At 40.9% G+C, this 23260-nt stretch overlaps 1 protein-coding gene across 1 annotated transcript in view; it reads right to left on the bottom strand.

Annotated features, from left to right (window-relative positions):
* The window catches only part of LOC124774971 (putative U5 small nuclear ribonucleoprotein 200 kDa helicase), a 114226-nt gene that overhangs the window by 77826 nt on the left and 13140 nt on the right, over positions 1-23260 (bottom strand). Inside the window, exons 4-6 of the mRNA XM_047249708.1 lie at positions 19936-20128; positions 17534-17685; positions 2361-2607 (exon numbers count right to left, since the gene is read on the bottom strand). Coding sequence (XP_047105664.1) covers positions 2361-2607; positions 17534-17685; positions 19936-20128 — 592 coding nt within the window. The remainder of the gene's footprint in view (positions 1-2360; positions 2608-17533; positions 17686-19935; positions 20129-23260) is intronic.

The raw sequence follows: 23260 nt of genomic DNA, 5'->3' as shown, positions 1-23260 counted from the left end.
TGGTATTGGATAAGAAAGTGATATTTTAGATGCGAGGCAGATCACTGCAACATGTTTCAGTTAAAACCGTATATAGCCTTTTTAACAAAGGGGCGAAAAGCTATCTGCCCCCTCCTTAACTACGATGCTTGCAGTTTTATATGTGACAACTGACTTTATGATGTGCATTATTATCAATAGGAATTCCTGATATGAAAAGTTGAGGTTTCTTAAATTTTTATTTCAGAAACATGCAACATTACACATAACATATCAGTATCACATCTTAAAATACTATGAAGAACACTCAAATAACAACAAAATAGTTTTAGTTGCCAATCAACAAAAGAAGCAGCTGTATGTACATGAAAATGTTTGGAAAATACCACAGTAGCTTTCAAATTGGAAGATTCCATTGCGTAGCAAATGAGACTTAAGTGGAAAGCTAACAACTCACTGTAAAGTTGAAACATTGAATGGTTGATAGGATTATAAACAAGACTGGAAATGTAGAAATGGGTCTCGGGCAATATATCAGATGTAACTGTGAAATTCTCCCAATATTTCATCAGCGCAATGACTGAAGCCTCCTATTTACGCCAGTCTATAAAGAAAATGTGTAGTCCTAAACATGCCAAATAAGGTGACCAATAGAGAAGACCTCCTGACTGGTGGTGATAGAGATAGCTACATTCCCTGCCAGAGAATGAACCAAGAGCTTTGATGTATGCACAGAAACTGTCACTGATAATGGGCACTGCTGTTGGCTGCCCCAGAACCCTCTGTCATTAAGCCAAATACCAATATACAGTTCTGGCCCGGCCTGCGCCCATCCTTGCCTTTACTATCCGAATATCCATGTCACCACTGAAACATCAACCCACGTATGACCAATACTTCCCTTTTGTAGCAGCTGCGATTTTAATTTGACCAGTGGTCGATCCTATGCTGTGCGAAGTCAGTATCTTGTCTATTTTAATATGACACTGAACAAGAAATACAACAAAAAAAGAAACAAGGCAACACATACATATGCAATCTGAGAATAGACCTTAATATAATGTGCAAACGTTTCCAGTTGCATCAAGCGGTTAAAATGTTACGAGCTTTCAACCAAGCACTCCTTGACAATTGTCAACTGAAATCAAAGCTGATGGGCTGCTGGTATACCCTTATATACTCCAGCTGTTGGGCCTTGTGGTCTTGTGATAAAGCGCGAGCCTGGAAACAAAGGACGCAGGATCGAAATCTTGGTCGGACCACAGATTTTTCAGTCTGCATTTTAACCTAGTCTTAACCTCTCAACGATGTGAGGAATCAACAGAAATGAAACATGGTTGGATTCCATCTTCAACTGTACGGCCCCATATTCCACACAAATAAATGGGATAAGTTACGGACACACAAGTCACCAAAGCACTCTCGCTCCAAGCTCAATGCTTGTTACTGGCTATAGCCCATCAATTGGTAGTGACCTTCATCCAGACATCGACCCATCAAGACCTTAGCACACCAGCCACATCGCCAACCAGGGCACCGGCCATAGCACCGACAGCCCACTAATGAGACACAGACCCAACTTCAATTAAGACACCCATTTGGATTATTGTGAGAAATCTTTATCTCTATCAGAAGTAGCTTTGTTTTTCAACATTTTCATCAGACTCATGAACTGTGTTTTAATCGAGTTAAGCCTCTATGGACTGAATGGTAACAACCAATTTCATTTTAGTATTTAGGCCTTGTTCTTGTTCCAGCTTTGACTTCCTGCCATCTTCTGAGCCCACCAAGAAGTGCCTATTTATGCTCTTCAGATAATGGTCCTCTCCGTCTTGCGGCCGTTGAAGCCATTTTAAAACCTTGGTAGTTATTCACCAATCTTCTAAATTTGTTCCTGTCAGGAATTTCTCTCTCTGAGATACCAATCGTCTGAAGATCTTTTCACATTCTTTTTTGTGTTACCAATAAAAATACTTATTGCTTGTAACCAGTGCACTGATTTATTTTTATGCTGTCCTTACCAACTCGCAAGGCCAAGACATAAAAGATGTCACAGTCAGCAGCCAAAGCATGTAAGAGCATACCAGCAATCCATCAGCAGCCATCTCACTTGACAATGACCACACATAATTTGGCCAAAAGCTTGAGGCATTTTAACCATTTGACATGACTCGTAAACAGAGAATATTTTATTAAATAAAACTGCCATGGGATTCTGCATTCTTATAGACCTTAGCTGTATTTCACATTTTCAAAACTCCTTTCAATTCCCTTATAGTTTTTGCGTAACTGGCTATTTCTCTTTCAATCACAATTTTCTTACAAAATAATTCCCTCAAAAAGCATGTTAAAACAGAACTTTAAATGTAGTTTTTACTCACTCATCTGCCGATGTCGCTTCAATAACTTTATGAAGTCAAAACAGCTGTAGCCCAAAAGTAATACAAGTTGATTTTCACAGTCACGATCATCCCCAGCATCTCGTAGTACAGCTAAAACTTCAGCTGCTCGAGCTTGAGAGACCATAGCATCATCATAGAATTTGCTGAGTCGACGCTGAAGCCAATAGGCATCAATGTCCAATGGATGTAGAGTTTTTTCCTTCCGGGTCTCTTCTGCACCACCCAACTGAAACAGAAACAATTGCGCATTGTCAAGACATCCATACAAAAGGAAATTATCGATACTATCACACAAATTTAGAAACCTACAGAGTGAATAATCACATACAACTTTTGCCCTGAATGAATATTCAAACACTGGATACTAATATATTTTTCAGCCTTCAACACAGGATGCAAATTAAAACAAGTGAAGAGATCAGAATATCAGAAAGTGATAAAGTGAAGATAATATAGATATAGACTGACGATTCTTCAACATAATCACCATGGACAATAAGACATCCATTGCATTCACGTAAGAACTTGACTATACCAAGGGACACACAAATTTAATTCCACTAAAATGGCAGTTTTCAAGAACATAACTTGAAAACAGTGGTTTTAATGTAACATCATGAAATTTCGCATATTTTCTCTTTTCTTAATTAAAAATATTGTGAAACTGTAGGCAGCAGTTGATTAATAATGGCCTTATGCTTTGACCTCTGCACAATCACTGATCGCAATAAAGATTTAGTTGGTATGACATGCCAGAATAGCCATCAGTTTGGTTGTATTGAAAGGATTAAATTTTTGACACAAAAAAAGTCATATCTTTATTAGTTACATGTTAAACTTGTAACTTAGAAACTAAAAACTAAAAGATAAGTTTTATTTCATCAAAATATAAGCCGTATCATAGATAAAGTTACTGAACTGCTTACAGATGTTGATTCTGAAATTACTGGTATGTCGGAGCACCACTTAAATAATTTGACAATTCAGAGGCTTCCATTACCAGGATACAGATTAGCTGGCTGTTTTTAAAGGAGTTCCTTGCGAGGTGGGGGAGTGGCTATGTACATAACAAGCAGTATTCCATTTAAGTCCATGGATGTATCACGGCACTGCACTGAACAGATATTTGAATGTTGGGCAGGGGCAGTTGAATTTAGTGAAACTAAACTTCTAATTGTTGTTGTTTATAGGTCGCCTAACTCTTGACTTCAGAGCATTTCTGCTCAAGCTAGAGAGGCCTCTTGATTCACTTTGTAGGAAGTACCAGAAATTAGTTATATGTGGTGACTTCAATATAGATTTTGTATATGATGATGTAAGAAAAATGATGTTGGTAGATCTCCTAAATTCATATGATCTCATGCACAATATTTTTATTCACTCTTCATCACTAGATGGACATTCTGTTAGTAAAAGGGTGAATGGCCTTTCAGACCATGATGCACAAATTTTAACACTAGAAGACTTTTGTAGTCAAACAAATGTCGCATATAATTACAAACTATGTAGGAAAGTTAATCCAACAGCAATAGAGAGTTTTTTAAACCTTGTCAAGGAACAAGAGCGGCAGGATGTTTATAGTGCCGATAACGTAGATGATAAATACAATGCTTTCCTTAACACATTTCTCATGCTCTTTGAGATTTACTTTCCATTAGAACGTTCTAAATGGAGTACTATGGAGTACTAGCAGTAATAGGCAGCCTGGATGGCTGATTTGTGGGATAAGGAAGTCACAAAGAGCAAAGCGGAAATTATATTAAAATGTTAAAAGAAGTCACAATCAGGGTACAGTAGCCCATTACAAACATTACTGTAAGGTGCTTAAAAATTTTATTAGGTACGCAAATTGAATAGCTAATTCACAGAAACCATGTGGTCAGTTGTGAAGGAAGTATCTGGTCAGCAGCCCAAGGTCGACAATATAAAGTCAGTTCACAGTAAAAATACTTCTGCTCTGATAAATTCTGCTCTGATAAATCAGATATATGTGCAGTATTTAACAATCATTTTCTGAGCATTGCTGGTGAATTAAATAAAAATTTAGTTTCTACACGGAATCATATAACTTTCATGGCAAATGCCTTTCCGAGACTGATGTCTGAAATACTCCTCTGTGATACAGGGGGAGATTGAGTCAATAATTAAATCACTGAAGACTAAGGACTCTACAGTTATGATGGGGTGCCTAGCAGAATATTAAAGAACTGTGCTGCACATGTTAGCCCTGTATTTAGTCATATTTGTTTCCTGAACAATTAAAGTATTCAGTAGTAAAGCCACTTTATAAAAAGAGAGAAAGGGATAATGTAGATAATTTTACACCTATTTCTATGCCATCAGTTTTTGCTAAAGTTATTGAAAGGCTGCGTGTGTAAGGATAATTGATCATTTTAAATCGCACGATTTGCTATCAAATGTACAGTTCTGCTTTAGAAGTTGTTTAACAATTGAAAATGCTTCTCTTTTCTCTGTGAGGTACTGGATGGTTTAAACAAAAGGTTTCAAATGATAGGCATATTTTTTTATTTAACTAAGGCGTTTGATTGTGTTGATCACAAAATATTGCTCCAGAAGTCAGACCATTACAGAATACAGGGAGTAGCTCACAACTGGTCAACTCTTACTTTAGCAACAGACAGCAAAAGATCATTATTCACAATATTGAGAATAGCTGTGATGTGGGTCTGAGTGGGTGTGGTCAAGTGAGGGGTGCCCCAGGGATCAGAGTTGGGGCCACTCCTGTTCCTTATTTATATAAATGATAGTTCCTCTAGTATTATGAGTAAAGCTGAAATATTTCTGTTTGCTGATGACACTAGCTTGGTAGTAAAGGATGTTGTGTGCAACATTATCTTTGTTTCAAATAGTGCAGTTAACAGCATGTAGAAAATAAACTAATGCCAAATCACAGTAAGACTCAGTTTTTACAGTTTTTAACACACAATTCAACAAAACCCGATGTTTTAATTTCACAGAATGGGCATATGATTAGTGAAACTGAACAGTTCAAATTTCTAGGTGTTCAGACAGATAATAAACTGTCGTGGAAAACCCATGTTCAGGATCTTGTTCAAAGACTTAATGCTGCAATTTTTACTATTTCAAACCGTATCTGAAGTGAGTGATCATTTGACATAAGAATTAGTCTACTTTGCTTATTTTCATTCCTTTATGTCATATGGTTATCATATTTTGGGGCAACTCTTCCCATTCTAAAAGTATACTTTTGGCTCATAAACAGGCGGTTTGGGCGATAAGTGGTGTAAGTTCACAAACCTCTTGTCGGCCCCTGTTCATGACTCTGGGTATTTTGACATTGGCCTCTCTATATCTAAAAACAAAGATGATGTGACTTACCAAAAGAAAGCGCTGGCAGGTCGATAGACACACAAACAAACACATACACACAAACTTCAAGCTTTCGCAACCACGGTTGCTTCGTCAGGAATGAGGGAAGGAGAGGGAAAGACGAAAGGATGTGGGTTTTAAGGGAGAGGGTTAGGAGTCATTCCAATCCCGGGAGTGGAAAGACTTACCTTAGGGGGAAAAAAGGATGGGTACACACACACACACACACACACACACACACACACACACACACATCCCTCCACACACATACAGACACAAGCAGACATATTCAAAGGCAAAGAGTTTGGGCAGAGATGTCAGTCGAGGCAGAAGTGCAGAGGCAAAGATGTTGTTGAATGACAGGTGAGGTATGAGTGGCGGCAACTTGAAATTAGCGGAGATTGAGGCCTGGTGGATAACGGGAAGAGAGGATATACTGAAGGGCAAGTTCCCATCTCCGGAGTTCGGATAGGTTGGTGTTAGTGGGAAGTATCCAGGTAAACCGGACGGTGTAACACTGTGCCAAGATGTGCTGGCCATGCACCAAGGCATGTTTAGCCACAGGGTGATCCTCATTACCAACAAACATTGTCTGCCTGTGTCCATTCATGCGAATGGACAGTTTGTTGCTGGTCATTTCCACATAGCATGCGTCACAGTGTAGACAGGTCAGTTGGTAAATCACGTGGGTGCTTTCACACGTGGCTCTGCCCTTGATCGTGTACACCTTCCGGGTTACAGGACTGGAGTAGGTGGTGGTGGTGGGAGGGTGCATGGGACAGGTTTTACATAGGGGGCGGTTACAAGGGTAGGAGCCAGAGGGTACGGAAGGTGGTTTGGGGATTTCATTGGGATGAACTAAGAGGTTACGAAGGTTAGGTGGACGGCGGAAAGACACTCTTGTTGGAGTGGGGAGGATTTCATGAGTGTGTGTGTGTGTGTGTGTATATATATATATATATATATATATATATATATATATATATATATATTTTCCAAACGAAAGGGCTGGCAGGTCGACAGACACACAAACAAACACAAACACACACACAAAATTCAAGCTTTCGCAACATACGGTTGCTTCATCAGGAAAGAGGGAAGGAGAGGAAAAGACGAAAGGATGTGTTTTTTAAGGGAGAGGGTAAGGAGTCCTTCCAATCCCGGGAGCGGAAAGACTTAACTTAGGGGGAAAAAAGGACAGGTATACACTCGCGCACACACACACACATATATCCATCTGCACATACACAGACACAAGCAGACATTTGTAAAGGCAAAGAGTTTGGGCAGAGATGTCAGTCAAGGTGGAAGTACAGAGGCAAAGATGTTCTTGAAAGACAGGTGAGGTATGAGCAGCGGCAAACTGAAATTAGCGGAGATTGAGGCCTGGCGGATAACGAGAAGAGAGGATATACTGAAGGGCAAGTTCCCATCTCCGGAGTTCTGACAGGTTGGTGTTAGTGGGAAGTATCCGGATAACCCGGGCGATGTAACACTGTGCCAAGATGTGCTGGCCGTGCATCAAGGCATGTTTAGCCACAGGGTGATCCTCATTACCAACAAACACTGTCTGCCTGTGTCCATTCATGCGAATGGACAGTTTGTTGCTGGTCATTCCCACATAGAAATCTTCACAGTGTAGGCAGGTCAGTTGGTAAATCACGTGGGTGCTTTCACACATGGCTCTGCCTTTGATCGTGTACACCTTCCGGGTTACAGGACTGGAGTATGTGGTGGTGGGAGGGTGCATGGGACAGGTTTTACACCGGGGGTAGTTACAAGGGTAGGAGCCAGAGGGTAGGGAAGGTGGTTTGGGGATTTCATAGGGATGAACTTAGAGGTCTACTTGTCTACTTGTGTCTGTGTATGTGCAGATGGATATGTGTGTGTGTGTGTGTGTGCGAGTGTATACCTGTCCCTTTTTCCCCCTAAGGTAAGTCCCTCCGCTCCCGGGATTGGAATGACTCCTTACCCTCTCCCTTAAAACCCACATCCTTTCGTCTTTCCCTCTCCTTCCCTCTTTTCTGATGAAGCAACCGTTTGTTGCGAAACCAGGAGATTCACCTCAAAAAACTATCCAATCTCCTGGTTTCCCACCTCCAGAAAGGCAACTCACTCACCCTTCACAACCTTTCCAGCAAACCTCAACCACCTCTCATTGCACACAAACCCAGTCTCTCCCATCTACTCGATCTCCCACTTCCAGCTACACTCCCTACAAAACCTCAAAATTCCAATCAACACAATCTGGTACCACAACACCCTAATTCAGTAGTTAACCTTTCCTCCAAACCTCTCTCCCAATCCGAAACCTCTGTCCTATCCAAAGGCCTCACCTTCAGCCCCACTCCCAGATTCAACCAAACAGCCCTCGTCAAAGATTTACTGTCCTACACTCGTACTCTCTGCTGGAAGTATCACTTTGCCACGAAGAAAAATGATCCTAATCCTACCCCTAATGATCCAACTCCCCAAAACACTATCCAAATTGAACCCTGCCTGGAACAGTTCCATCCTCCGTCACAGCGGGACCCACCTCCTCTTCCTCAAAATCGCCCTCTCCAAACCTTCCAGGAATTTCTGACTGCCAGCCTTGCCTCTCAATCCTTCTTAAAAAACCTTAATCCTACTCCCAACATCACCACTGCTGAAGGCCAGGCTATCCGTGATCTGAAGGCTGACCGGTCCATCGTCATTCTTCCGGCAAACAAGGGTTCCAAGACCGTGGTACTTGATCATCGAGAGTATGTGGCTGAGGGACTGCGTCAGCTTTCAGACAACACCACATACAAAGTTTGCCAAGGTAATCCCATTCCTGATGTCCAGGCGTGGCTTCAAGGAATCCTCAGAACCTTAGGCCCCCTACAAAACCTTTCACCTGACTCCATCAACCTCCTGACCCCACCGACACCCCGCACCCCTACCTTCTACCTTCTTCCTAAAATTCACAAACCCAATCATCCCGGCCGCCCCATTGTAGCTGGTTACCAAGCCCCCACAGAACGTTTCTCTGCCTATGTAGATCAACACCTTCAACCCATTACATGCAGTCTCCCATCCTCCATCAAAGACACCAACCACTTTCTCGAACGCCTGGAATCCTTACCCAATCCGTTACCCCCAGAAACCATCCTTGTAACCATTGATGCCACTTCCTTATACACAAATATCCCGCACGTCCAGGGCCTCGCTGCGATGGAGCACTTCCTTTCACGCCGATCACCTGCCACCCTACCTAAAACCTCTTTCCTCATTACCTTAGCCAGCTTCATCCTGACCCACAACTTCTTCACTTTTGAAGACCAGACATACCAACAATTAAAGGGAACAGCCATGGGTACCAGGATGGCCCCTTCATACGCCAACCTATTCATGGGTCGCTTAGAGGAAGCCTTCTTGGTTACCCAGGCCTGCCAACCCAAAGTTTGGTACAGATTTATTGATGACATCTTCATGATCTGGACTCACAGTGAAGAAGAACTCCAGAATTTCCTCTCCAACCTCAACTCCTTTGGTTCCATCAGATTCACCTGGTCCTACTCCAAATCCCACGCCACTTTCCTTAATGTTGACCAACACCTGTCCGATGGCCAGCTTCACACGTCCGTCCACATCAAACCCACCAACAAGCAACAGTACCTCCATTAAGACAGCTGCCACCCATTCCACATCAAACGGTCCCTTCCCTACAGCCTAGGTCTTCGTGGCAAACGAATCTGCTCCAGTCCGGAATCCCTGAAGCATTACACCAACAACCTGACAACAGCTTTCGCATCCCGCAACTACCCTCCCGACCTGGTACAGAAGCAAATAACCAGAGCCACTTCCTCATCCTCTCAAACCCAGAACCTCCCACAGAAGAACCACGAAAGTGCCCCACTTGTGACAGGATACTTTCCGGGACTGGATCAGATTCTGAATGTGGCTCTCCAGCAGGGATACGACTTCCTCAAATCCTGCCCTGAAATGAGATCCATCCTTCATGAAATCCTCCCCACTCCACCAAGAGTGTCTTTCCGCCGTCCACCTAACCTTCGTAACCTCTTAGTTCGTCCCTACGAAATCCCCAAACCACCTACCGTACCCTCTGGCTCCTACCCTTGTAACCGCCCCCGGTGTAAAACCTGACCCATGCACCCTCTCACCACCACCTACTCCAGTCCTGTAACCCGGAAGGTGTACACGATCAAAGGCAGAGCCACGTGTGAAAGCACCTACGTGATATACCAACTGACCTGCCTACACTGTGATGCATTCTATGTGGGAATGACCAGTAACAAACTGTCCATTCGCATGAATGGACACAGGCAGACAGTGTTTGTTGGTAATGAGGATCACCCTGTGGCTAAACATGCCTTGGTGCACGGCCAGCACATCTTGGCGCAGTGTTACACCGTCCGGGTTATCTGGATACTTCCCACTAACACCAACCCATCCGAACTCCGGAGATGGGAACTTGCTCTTCAATATATCCTCTCTTCCCGTTATCCACCAGGCCTCAATCTCCGCTAATTTCAAGTTGCCGCCACTCATACCTCACCTGTCATTCAACAACATCTTTGCCTCTGCACTTCTGCCTCGACTGACATCTCTGCCCAAACTCTTTGTCTTTAAATATGTCTGCTTGTGTCTGTATATGTGTGGATGGGTATGTGCGTGTGCGCGAGTGTATACCCATCCCTTTTTCCCCCTAAGGTAAGTCTTTCCGCTCCCGGGATTGGAATGACTCCTTACCCTCTCCCTTAAAACCCACATCCTTTCGTCTTTCCCTCTCCTTCGCTCCTTCCTGATGAGGCAACAGTTTGTTGCGAAAGCTTGAATTCTGTGTGTATGTTTGTGTTTGTTTGTGTGTCTGTCGACCTGCCAGCACATTCATTTCGTAAGTCACATCATCTTTGTTTTTATATATATATATATATATATAAAAAAAATAGAGGGAAACATTCCACGTAGGAAAAATATATCTAAAAACAAAGATGATGTGACTTATGTGACTTACCAAATGAAAGTGCTGGCAGGTCAACAGACACACAAACAAACACAAACATACACACAAAATTCAAGCTTTCGCAACAAACTGTTATCTCATCAGGAAAGAGGGAAGGAGAGGGAAAGACGAAAGGATGTGGGTTTTAAGGGAGAGGGTAAGGAGTCATTCCAATCCCGGGAGCGGAAAGACTTACCTTAGGGGAAAAAAAGGACGGGTATACACTCGCGCGCACACACACACACACACACACACACACACACACACACATCCATCCAAACATATACAGACACAAGCAGACATATTTAAAGACAAAGAGTTTGGGCAGAGATGGACATTAGATATATTTTTCCTACGTGGAATGTTTCCCTCTATTATATATATATATATATATATATATATATATATATATATATATATATATATATATATATATATATATATATAAAACAAAGATGATGTGACTTACCAAATGAAAGTGCTGGCAGGTTGACAGACACACAAACAAACACACAAAATTCAAGCTTTCGCAACAAACTGTTGCCTCATCAGGAAAGAGGGAAAGACGAAAGGATGTGGGTTTTAAGGGAGAGGGTAAGGAGTCATTCCAATCCCGGGAGCGGAAAGACTTACCTTAGGTGGAAAAAAGGACGGGTATACACTCGCGCACACACACACACATATCCATCCACACATATGCAGACACAAGCAGACAATATGTGTGGATGGATATATATATATATATATGTGGAATGATATATGTGGAATGTTTCCCTCTATTATATATATATATATATATATATATATATATACACACACACACACACACACACATACACACACACTTACTGTCATTTCTTGTTAACAAGATCAGCTTATTCCCAAGAATAAGCAGCTTTCACTCAGTTAATACTCGGCAGAAATCAAACCTGCATTTGAATTGAACTTCCTTAACTCTTGTACAGAAAGGTGTGCAGTATACTGCTGCATCCAGTTTTAATAAGCTACCACTCGAATTCAAAAATCTTGGCAATAATCCAAGCACTTTCAAATTGAAACTGAAGAGTTTCTTCATGGGTCACTACTCCTATTCTGTCGAGGATTTCCTTGAAAATTAAGCTGATTCTTCTTGTATTGTTGATTGCATTCACTTTAACTTATGGATTGACTTTTTTCGGTTCATGAAAGAAGGTTGTATACATGGAAGAACCCTGGCGATACTAAAAGGTATCAGATAGATTATATAATGGTAAGACAGAGATTTAGGAACCAGGTTTTAAATTGTAAGACATTTCCAGGGGCAGATGTGGACTCTGACCACAATCTATTGGTTATGACCTGTAGATTAAAACTGAAGAAACTGCAAAAAGGTGGGAATTTAAGGAGATGGGACCTGGATAAACTAAAAGAACCAGAGGTTGTACAGAGATTCAGGGAGAGCATAAGGGAGCAATTGACAGGAATGGGGGAAATAAATACAGTAGAAGAAGAATGGGTAGCTTTGAGGGATGAAGTAGTGAAGGCAGCAGAGGATCAAGTAGGTAAAAAGACGAGGGCTAGTAGAAATCCTTGGGTAACAGAAGAAATATTGAATTTAATTGAGGAAAGGAGAAAATATAAAAATGCAGTAAGTGAAACAGGCAAAAAGGAATACAAACGTCTCAAAAATGAGATCGACAGGAAGTGCAAAATGGCTAAGCAGGGATGGCTAGAGGACAAATGTAAGGATGTAGAGGCCTATCTCACTAGGGGTAAGATAGATACCGCCTACAGGAAAATTAAAGAGACCTTTGGAGATAAGAGAACGACTTGTATGAATATCAAGAGCTCAGATGGAAACCCAGTTCTAAGCAAAGAAGGGAAAGCAGAAAGGTGGAAGGAGTATATAGAGGGTCTATACAGGGGCGATGTACTTGAGGAAAATATTATGGAAATGGAAGAGGATGTAGATGAAGATGAAATGGGAGATATGATACTGCGTGAAGAGTTTGACAGAGCACTGAAAGACCTGAGTCGAAACAAGGCTCCCGGAGTAGACAATATTCCATTGGAACTACTGACGGCCGTGGGAGAGCCAGTCCTGACAAAACTCTACCATCTGGTGAGCAAGATGTATGAAACAGGCGAAATACCCTCAGACTTCAAGAAGAATATAATAATTCCAATCCCAAAGAAAGCAGGTGTTGACAGATGTGAAAATTACCGAACTATCAGCTTAATAAGTCACAGCTGCAAAATACTAACACGAATTCTTTACAGACGAATGGAAAAACTAGTAGAAGCCAACCTCGGGGAAGATCAGTTTGGATTCCGTAGAAACACTGGAACACGTGAGGCAATACTGACCTTACGACTTATCTTAGAAGAAAGATTAAGGAAAGGCAAACCTACGTTTCTAGCATTTGTAGACTTAGAGAAAGCTTTTGACAATGTTGACTGGAATACTCTCTTTCAAATTCTAAAGGTGGCAGGGGTAAAATACAGGGAGCGAAAGGCTATTTACAATTTGTACAGAAACCAGATGGCAGTTATAAGAGTCGAGGGACATGAAAGGGAAGCAGTGGTTGGGAAGGGAGTAAGACAGGGTTGTAGCCTCTCCCCGATGTTGTTCAATCTGTATATTGAGCAAGCAGTAAAGGAAACAAAAGAAAAATTCGGAGTAGGTATTAAAATTCATGGAGAAGAAATAAAAACTTTGAGGTTCGCCGATGACATTGTAATTCTGTCAGAGACAGCAAAGGACTTGGAAGAGCAGTTGAATGGAATGGACAGTGTCTTGAAAGGAGGATATAAGATGAACATCAACAAAAGCAAAACAAGGATAATGGAATGTAGTCTAATTAAGTCGGGTGATGCTGAGGGAATTAGATTAGGAAATGAGGCACTTAAAGTAGTAAAGGAGTTTTGCTATTTGGGGAGCAAAATAACTGATGATGGTCGAAGTAGAGAGGATATAAAATGTAGGCTGGCAATGGCAAGGAAAGCGTTTCTGAAGAAGAGAAATTTGTTAACATCCAGTATAGATTTAAGTGTCAGGAAGTCATTTCTGAAAGTATTCGTATGGAGTGTAGCCATGTATGGAAGTGAAACATGGACGATAAATAGTTTGGACAAGAAGAGAATAGAAGCTTTCGAAATGTGGTGCTACAGAAGAATGCTGAAGATTAGATGGGTAGATCACATAACTAATGAGGAAGTATTGAATAGGATTGGGGAGAAGAGAAGTTTGTGGCACAACTTGACCAGAAGAAGGGATCGGTTGGTAGGACATGTTCTGAGGCATCAAGGGATCACCAATTTAGTATTGGAGGGCAGCGTGGAGGGTAAAAATCGTAGAGGGAGACCAAGAGATGAATACACTAAGCAGATTCAGAAGGATGTAGGTTGCAGTAGGTACTGGGAGATGAAAAAGCTTGCACAGGATAGAGTAGCATGGAGAGCTGCATCAAACCAGTCTCAGAACTGAAGACCACAACAACAACAACAAGGATTTTATTTTTATCTGTTATTACTTTTATGTTATAATTTCATGTACTGACACAGTCTATGACCTTGGAGATTTGCTCCTCAATTTGGTCCTGTGGAACTTGACGTGTAAATAAATAAATAAATAAAAGATAGACAATGATGGAAGCCACTGATTTACAAACATACCCAGGAAACTGCAAATGGGCAATGAAGAAGAAGTTAATGTGAGTTTACACTCATGGTAAAGTCCACTTAGAGTATTTTATCCTGACTATGTTTACATACAACATAAAAGGAATGAACATCAATGTTGCAGATGTATGAGGTGGATCTTTGCAGCGTTAGGTGGCCAGAGCTGCATATCTGATAAGTCAGTGTGCGGAGTAGCATTCAGCTGGGAGGATGGGTTGTGTGTCCACAGTGATTTCCGTAATACTCTGTGTTTGATGTGTGGCGATTTTACAATGAATCCACGAACAGAACAGCGCGTGTGTATCAAATTCTGTGCGAATCTCGGGAAAAGTGCTACGGAGACCTTTGCAATGATTCATCAAGTGTTTGGGGGCAGAGCATGAGCAGTAAGCATGTGTTTGAGTGGCATGCTCAGTTCAGGGCCAGCCGTACAGACATAGAAGATGATGCTCACACTGGAAGGTCCGTTAGCCGCACAATGCCAGACCTTGTTGCCAAACTTCAACAACTGGTTCGTGAGGATCGACGTCGAACCGTTCAAGACCTTGTGGATGAAGTGGGTATTGTTTATGGGACATGTCAACAAATGCAGACTGATGAATCGGGCATACATCGTGTCGCAATCGGGCATGCATCGTGTTGCTGCAAAATTTGTGCCAAGGACCTTGACTGCCAATCAGAAGGCACAGGGTGTTGAAGTGTGCACAGACCTTCATCAGGCCACATCTGACGATCCAACCTTCTTGTCACGGGTTATCACCGGTGACAAGAGCTGGATTTATGGTTATGACCCAGAGACAAAGCAACAATCGTCCCAGTGGAAGAGCCCGGGCTCTCCAAGATAAAAAAGCGAGGCAGGTGAAGAGCAAAGTGAAGAGTATAATCATCATTTTCTTTGGTACTAAGGAAATTGTGCACAAAGAATTCATCCCACCCAACCAAACAGTGAATTCCGCATACTACTGTGATGTTTTGCGATGGCTCCATGAAAACATGCAGCGTTGATAGTGCGAACTTTGGTGTCACAGGAACTGGCTGCTGCATCACAAGACCGCACCCTGTCACATGTCCTTGCTCACCAGGATCTTTTTGCTACAAAACAACATGGCAGTTGTACCTCACCCACTGTACTTGCTAGATTTGGCACCTTGCGACTTTGCTCTATTCTCAAAACTGAAACTCAAGTTGAAAGACTGTTGGTTCAACACACTAGAGAGAATTCAAGAAGCATCGCTTGCGATGAAAAACACCCTCAAAGAACAGGACTTCCAGAAAACGTTTGACCAATGGCAGAAGTGCTGGGACCGGTGTGTACATGCGTATGGGAACTACTTCAAGGGTGATGGTGACCATTAGTCCAAAGGTAAGGTTTTCAACAGATGGCAGCACCAGTCCCAAAAATTTTGGATAGCACCTCGTAGAGCACAGTGTACAGCTTTTCCATCTTCTGCAAAAATGCTACTGACTCTCAATCAAGCCATGTCAATGTCTAGCAGTTCCTCATCTGAGGTGAAATATCATCCACCCACTTTTTCAATTTTGGGGAAAGGTGGAAGGCTGTTGACAAAGGATGGGTAATCCAAAAGGTGCTATTACAATAACTGAGGAAGTTGTAGAGCTGACGTAGCAGCATGCAACTGTGACAATTATAAATTAGCTTTCCCTGCTGATGGTAGCTATTTTGCAGACAGAGAGGAAAGCTAATCACTATTACAACTAATGTCTCAATCCCCAGGGTGATTATGTTAAAAAATATTCAATGTATGTAGCATAATATGATAAAAGCCCTTTCTAGTGTTCAAAACACACACACATGTACGTACACACGGGAGGGGGAACAGGAATACGAATGCACGGAATATGTGCATGGTTACAATTTGTGCACAGAGATATAGTCATGCTGCATGTGTGTTTGGGGGAGGGGAGGGAGTGGTAATTTGTTGAAAGAACAGTACGGATTAGAATACACTGACCTAAAACATAACATGACCATCTGTTGTGGCTGAAGTAAAAAGAGGGAGTGTGTGGCATGAAACATCTGTCTGTGAACTAAATACTGGATGGTTGATCTGAAAAGAACTTCATACAGCCCAGTATTTTCCATTATCATATTCAAGTAGGCAGTACGGATTAGAATACACTGACCTAAAACATAACATGACCATCTGTCGTGGCTGAAGTAAAAAGAGGGAGTGTGTGGCACGAAACATCTGTCTGTGAACTAGATACTGGATGGTTGATCTGAAAAGAACTTCATACAGCCCAGTATTTTCCATTATCACATTCACTACTATACAGATAACTTGTTATTCTAAAATTCTGAATGTGTCTGTTGTTCTTACTTGTACTGTCACAGAGGGAAGAGAACTCTTAGCTGTATGTTGTTGCACTTGCTGTCCTGTGCTATCTATTATTGCAACATTATCAGAAAAATTCATTCCCTACACAACATCCTGATAGATCCTGCATTTACAGTTATTATTTTTCTTGAATGAAATTTTCACTCTGTAGCGGAGTGTGCGCTGATATGAAACTTCCTGGCAGATTAAAACTGTGTGCCGGACCGAGACTCGAACTCGGGACCTTTGCCTTTCGCGGGCACATGCTCTACTAACTGAGCTACCCAAGCACGACTCACGCCCCGCCCCCACAGCTTTACTTATGCCAGTACCTTGTCTCCTACCTCCCAAACTTTACAGAAGCTCTACTGCGAACCTTGCAGAACTAGCACTCCTGAAAGGAGAGCTTGTGTAAAGTTTGGGAGGTAGGAGACGAGGTACTGGCAGAAGTAAAGCTGTGAGGGCGGGGCGTGAGTCGTGCTTGAGTAGCTCAGTTGGTACAGCACTTGCCCGTGAAAGGCAAAGGTCCTGAGTTCGAGTCTCGGCCCAGCACACAGTTTTAATCTGCCAGGAAGTTTCATTATTTTTCTTGTCGTAATATAATATTTTGAGCAAATGATTCTTTTCTCACAGATGATTAAACAGGCAGTTGAAAATATTTTGGTAAGTATATTATGTAAAACATTAAAACATTGTAGACATTCTACAAAAGATACAAAAAATAATAAACAAAGCAAATATTTTCCAAATACATCCCCTAAAGTGGCGCATGTTCAGTGCAGCAACTATTAGCTTAAACATATTACCACACTCACATTTTCGGCATGAATTGCACGGTCCAGCTTTGCTTCTTCTCCTTCATCATCATCCTCTTCTTCACGGATTTCACCATACATATCTTCATCATCTTCCTCCTCAGATTCTTCAAACTGCACATTTATGCCATATGTTTCATCAATATTTTCCTCTGAAAATTTCAAATTGCATTTTGTAACAGCATAGTTGATCTACCAATGCAAGTTTGTAATTAATGAAATTTAGTGGCAACAAAAAGAAAAAAACGAATAACTAAAATAAAAAATAAAAATCAGAACAGAGACAATTTATTAACTAAATCAGCTTATTGTATGCAGCTCATTGAATATCAGACTAATAAAAATTTTCTGGATCAGATATATTTTGATCTCTGTGTTTAACAACTGTTTACTACAAAATGTTTCCTCCACCATATGTAGTACTGAATAAAGATAAAGAAAATAAATTGTCAGGGTCATTGCCTGCAACAGTGAAAATACACTTACAATGCAACTAGCAGTTATTTGCGAAGGAGTTTCCAACAATAAAACATGCTCAGAATGAAGTGACATGTTTACATAACCAATATCCAGGTGTCCCTTATTTATAAAAGATTGATGAAATAGAGAAGAAAATGGAATTCTGTTAATCAGACTGACACAAATAGAAATGTTGGATCTCCGATTGCTTATAACATGGTGTTCATTTGCCCACAAATGAGAAATGGAGGTGGAAGAAGCAGAATTTTATTAGGGGTATACATAAAAGTAAACCAAGAAGACTGAGACTAAGATCACAGTGTCAGAATACGATAAGAGCGAATCAAGAATGAAGTGTAAGAAACAGACAAAATATGAAAATAAGATGTCCTAATTTAAAACACACACAGTAGTGGGGCCACAAAAGACAAGAGTTTATTAATCCACATTCAAGTGCACACAAGCATAGAAACAGTACAAAGCAATAGAATATATCCAAAGATGAGCACCTGCTGCACTGGCCTTATATAGGGAACAGCTCCGACAGATGGCATGGCAGGTGCCATGCCACATGCACTAGTCATGGTTGGCCACTGGCAAGCTGGCTCACACACATGCCGACGATGGATTGTTTGATTCTAGCGCACCAATGAGCATGACCACAGTGCTTATCCCATCATGATATACAGGGTTACAGCATATGAGAAATTAGAAATAGTGGAGGTCAATCACAGACAAAATGAGCAGAGATTGGAAATAGGAGTATAACCGATACACAAAGAAGGTAAGCATATTAGCCTGATTTATTCTGCTATTCCCACCCACTATCCTTGAATAGGAAGGGCAACTTGTAGGGTTTTTATATCTTATTTGCCAACGGCATGCTATTATTGGTTTCCTCTCGACTGTCCCGTTATGCCTCACATGACTGCAAGGGCCGAATGACTTTCCACAACCAACCCTTACAAAGTTCACTCACTTATGAGCCTTTCAATCTTTTTTCCCTCACAAAATAATCCAAAAGGTTCTCTGAAAACACTACAGCACACAGTACAGAAAGATCCTTAGAATATGATTAACAAAGTGGGTGTGAACATTGAGCACCACGGAAACAGTAATCTTCCAGTATTGAAGAAACTTGATCAAAGAAAATATATAGGATTAAAATGTGTGGTTGCCCAGGTTCCTAAGGTTAATAGAAGGTTATTTCCAGGAGTCAAGCAATGATATGGTCTCAAAGATAAGTTGTACACAGGTGAGATTATGTGTAGGAGAAAGATCATATATGCTTATCAAATCTAGTGAGGACTCTAAACAGGAGGACAGGAAATGCATAGAGCGTTAAAGCATGGCAACCGTTAAGTGACATAACACACACCCAAGTAATAAAGGGAAAAAACATGCAATGTACAGCAGTAAACAGACAACTATACACTGCCTAGAAAATAATAGTAGCACACCAAAGTTCAATATGAATGTGCATAAACGGATTCTGCATGTTAAGCAACTGATATTCTTAAATATAACTGAGTGAAGGCATCTAATGACTTCTTCAGAATCATGCAGTAAATTATTTTATGGGAATATGTTAAATATCCTTAATCAGAACATACTGAAATCTGTCTAGAACAGGATTTGGCATTCATATTCTTCATCATCCAGCAAATTCGGACATTAGATGCAGATGAAGGAAAACTGTTTACATATCATATTATTTTAGTACGGGTACATTATCTCTTTTATAGCTGGAATATTTTAGTAATTGTGTATTCCACAATATTTACAATTTGAGAGCAGTGTTATGCCATTATAGGTACAATAATACAAATTTCTCTTCCAAATCAATAGTATGTGCATAAATCACTCTAATATCCAAGGTGAGAAACACTTGAGGCTTTCTATCCCTAAACACAAGAGCTTACAATAAAATATCCTACACATACCGGAGGTCTGTGTTTTTTCTTCTGTTCCAAAGTCTGTGATCTTTTTACCAAGGTTGACCAAGAGGGCAAATCTTTCATCAGTCAGACTACCGAGTAATGACTCTGTTTCTTTCTTCTTTTCCCTCTCTTTTAATCGATCATTCTTAAGAACTGCCAAAACTTCATCAGCTGCTCCACACAGGATGTCTCGTGGCTGTTAACAGGATAACACAGAAATAAATAAAACAGGTAAAGTACAACACATGATCTCTGGTACAACTTTTGGTTAGATTTGGTAGCTACACGCTATGTAGAACAATATTTCATCTATCTACACAGTAATGAGTTTGATGTTTTCATCCACATCCATTTTGCTGCACTGACTTACCAGCTGGCTGATTTTGTTTTATCATTATTTTTTATTTTTATTTACTTATTTTGTAAAAGTAGCCCAATTTTCCTCTGGTAATCAAATATTGAAATATGTCTATAATTATTAGGTTAAAGTGCCCTAATGCCTTTTTTGTGTTTTGTAAATTCAATTTATTTCTGTTAAGGCAGAACTCAAAATCTGAACTCCGAAGCCCTCACTGAGAGCAGTGATATAATATCTCTCTCACACACTACTGCCTCCAAAGAGATAATCTAATTCAAGTACAGTCAGTTCTAATCTACACTCTGCAGGCCACCTTATTGTGTGTGGTGGTGTGTATTTTTGTATACCACTGTCACTCCCACCCCTTTCCTGTTCTAGTCACGAATTGTGCATAGGAAGAATGACTGTTGGTCGGCGTCTGTGCGATTTCATGACATATGCATAGGACAAAGCAACACACTGGTTTATAAATGTATATGCTTTCATAATTTCTACATACGCCGCATCATGATGTACAACATATCTTTCAGTGTTTGCCACTGGAGTTGGCGAGCACCTGTGTGATACTTTTCATCTTTACTAAACAAACCTGAGATGAAACATGCTGCTCTTCTCTGGTTCTTCACTATATTATCCGTCAATCCTACACAGTACAAGTCCCACACTGATGAGCAATATCCAATAATTACTGGTTGAAAGAGGGCTTTCTTTGCTGCATCCTTCGTGGATGGACTACGCTTCCCAAGGATTCTTTCAATGAATCTCAGTCTGACATCTGCCTATCCTTCAAACAGGTGTAGTTGTCCCACTTTAAATTGCTGCACAGGCATACCAACATCATAAGCCACGAACAGCCTCATAGAGCTTCTAGTGTTATCTACTAGGTCATATACATTTATTGTGAACAGTAATGTTCATATAACACTTTCTTCGGATATGCCCAGAGCAACTGTCACAACTGAAGATTTATCTCTTTTAACAATGACGTGCTGTGTTCTACTTGAAATGGACTCTTAAGACATAACCCTCATGGGTTGGTTTCTTATTAACTGTTCAAGTTAACTTTTGGATAAAGCATTAAGAACAATTCCACTCAGTTCTCTGACTCTATTACACAACATAATCACTTGAAGCTTCCAGTCTATAGCTGCAAAGTTGAAATTTCCCTGCAATACTATAACATGGCCAGGAAATTTGCAACCTTATTCAACTTCTACTTGAAATGTTTCACCATTACTGCTCTTGGGACACAGGGTCTACAAAATTATTAATTGACTTTATGACTATATATAAAAAGGCCTTCATCACACCATCATCCAGGGTAATATTGCAATACACATTCCAATTGAAATTCAGAACTTCACTGCCATTAATACACATTTACAGTTAGTTTTCTGCCTCTATTACTATGTGGGCATTATTACAGTTTCGAAATGAGACCAGTTATGAGACCTTTCCAGGGTGCTCCCACTGTTAACTAATTCTATATTCACATTTTTTCTATGATCTGCCATGACAATTACTTCACTCTGTAATTATTTGGGCTGTTATTCCTTTCTCTTTCTCCCTCCCTCTCTCTCTCTCTCTCAAGAATTATAACATTTACCAAGCTCACATAGGATTTTCTCTATCCTGAACAATTAAATGTCCATGCCACACATACTCTGTTACCCCAGCAGGACCTTCCTTGTGCACAGTGTACCCCTGACCTATCAAGAGTGGTCCTAAAACTCTTCACCCTACAATCTGCATCCAAATCAATATAGAATCATCTGAGTGATTTAAGCCTTCCACTCAAATCCAAACCATACGACAGTGATGGAACAATACTGTACATCAATAGCTCAGCTTCCAAACTACACGCACAGCAAACAGTCATTACCAATGCAGCCAGTCACTGTGACAACCAAGGGATGGCTTCTGAATCCAGGAGGTAGGTGTCACTGGTGCCATGAGTCACAATCTGGAGCAGGATGCACCCAGTCCTCTCCATAGGCTCCACCAAAGCCTCACCTGCATTTGTGAGAAAACATCCCAACAAATACACAGAGTGGATACTAGCTTTCGTTTCCAACCTGCCTGCTGTTTAGCTAAGGGGTTCCAGCGTTCACTCAATGTTGGAGTTAACAGGAACCCTCTGTACTTGCACGGACCTTTTAGATAGATTGGTCAGTCCCAACAGATGTGGTATTTCATGGTGGCTCAGATGTACTTTCAATAATGGGAAGACCTCAAACCTGTTTTTAAGGCATAAAGGGGGCAACCTTGTGGTCAGTGTACCTTTTATTCATAGATTTGCAACTGTCTCCACCGTTCGCTACTCACTACACACTAGGGACTTAAGGCAACTTTTGTCTCAGGTGCCTCAATGCCACCACAGCCCAGGATGACAGCCCGAATTCTGTTTAGCAGACCAATATAGCTACCAACTGTTCCCAGACAGTGGACAATTCCCCCCTGCATCCATGCACAACTGGCACAGTCACTACCCATCATGAAATTAAGTTTGTCCATACAACAAGATATATAACATCAACCCAGTAGTCACTAGTTGCAATCTGCATACTGCTGCTATCGTGCTCCTATTATCACAACATAAAAAACAGGTTACACAAGTTATTGTTCAAAAGATATACAAACTCTTAAGAAAAACTCTACCCAATACAGATAATATTAATGTCTCCATGGAAGCACATGCAAAAAACACTAAACTAATCCCTGTGTGGAAAGAGAACAGCTGCTCCTGCTAGTGACAGCTCTTGTCTTGATGGCTGGAGCTATAACGACCACTCAGGTGCTACACTAGCAACAATCACAAAATATAAAGTGAATCAGGCAACAGCAATAATGGTGGTATGAAGCTACATTGAAAAAAGTTCACACAAACACTAACAATAAAATAAATGCAACCACTTAGAAAAAGTTAATACACTCTACAAAAACGTAACATTCATTTCTTCACAGACACAC

Source organism: Schistocerca piceifrons, chromosome 2, assembly GCF_021461385.2.
Source record: "Schistocerca piceifrons isolate TAMUIC-IGC-003096 chromosome 2, iqSchPice1.1, whole genome shotgun sequence".
Taxonomy (NCBI): Eukaryota; Metazoa; Arthropoda; class Insecta; order Orthoptera; family Acrididae; genus Schistocerca; species Schistocerca piceifrons.
The sequence above is the reverse complement of the archived record's forward strand: the minus strand, read 5'-3'. Positions and strand labels throughout refer to the sequence as shown.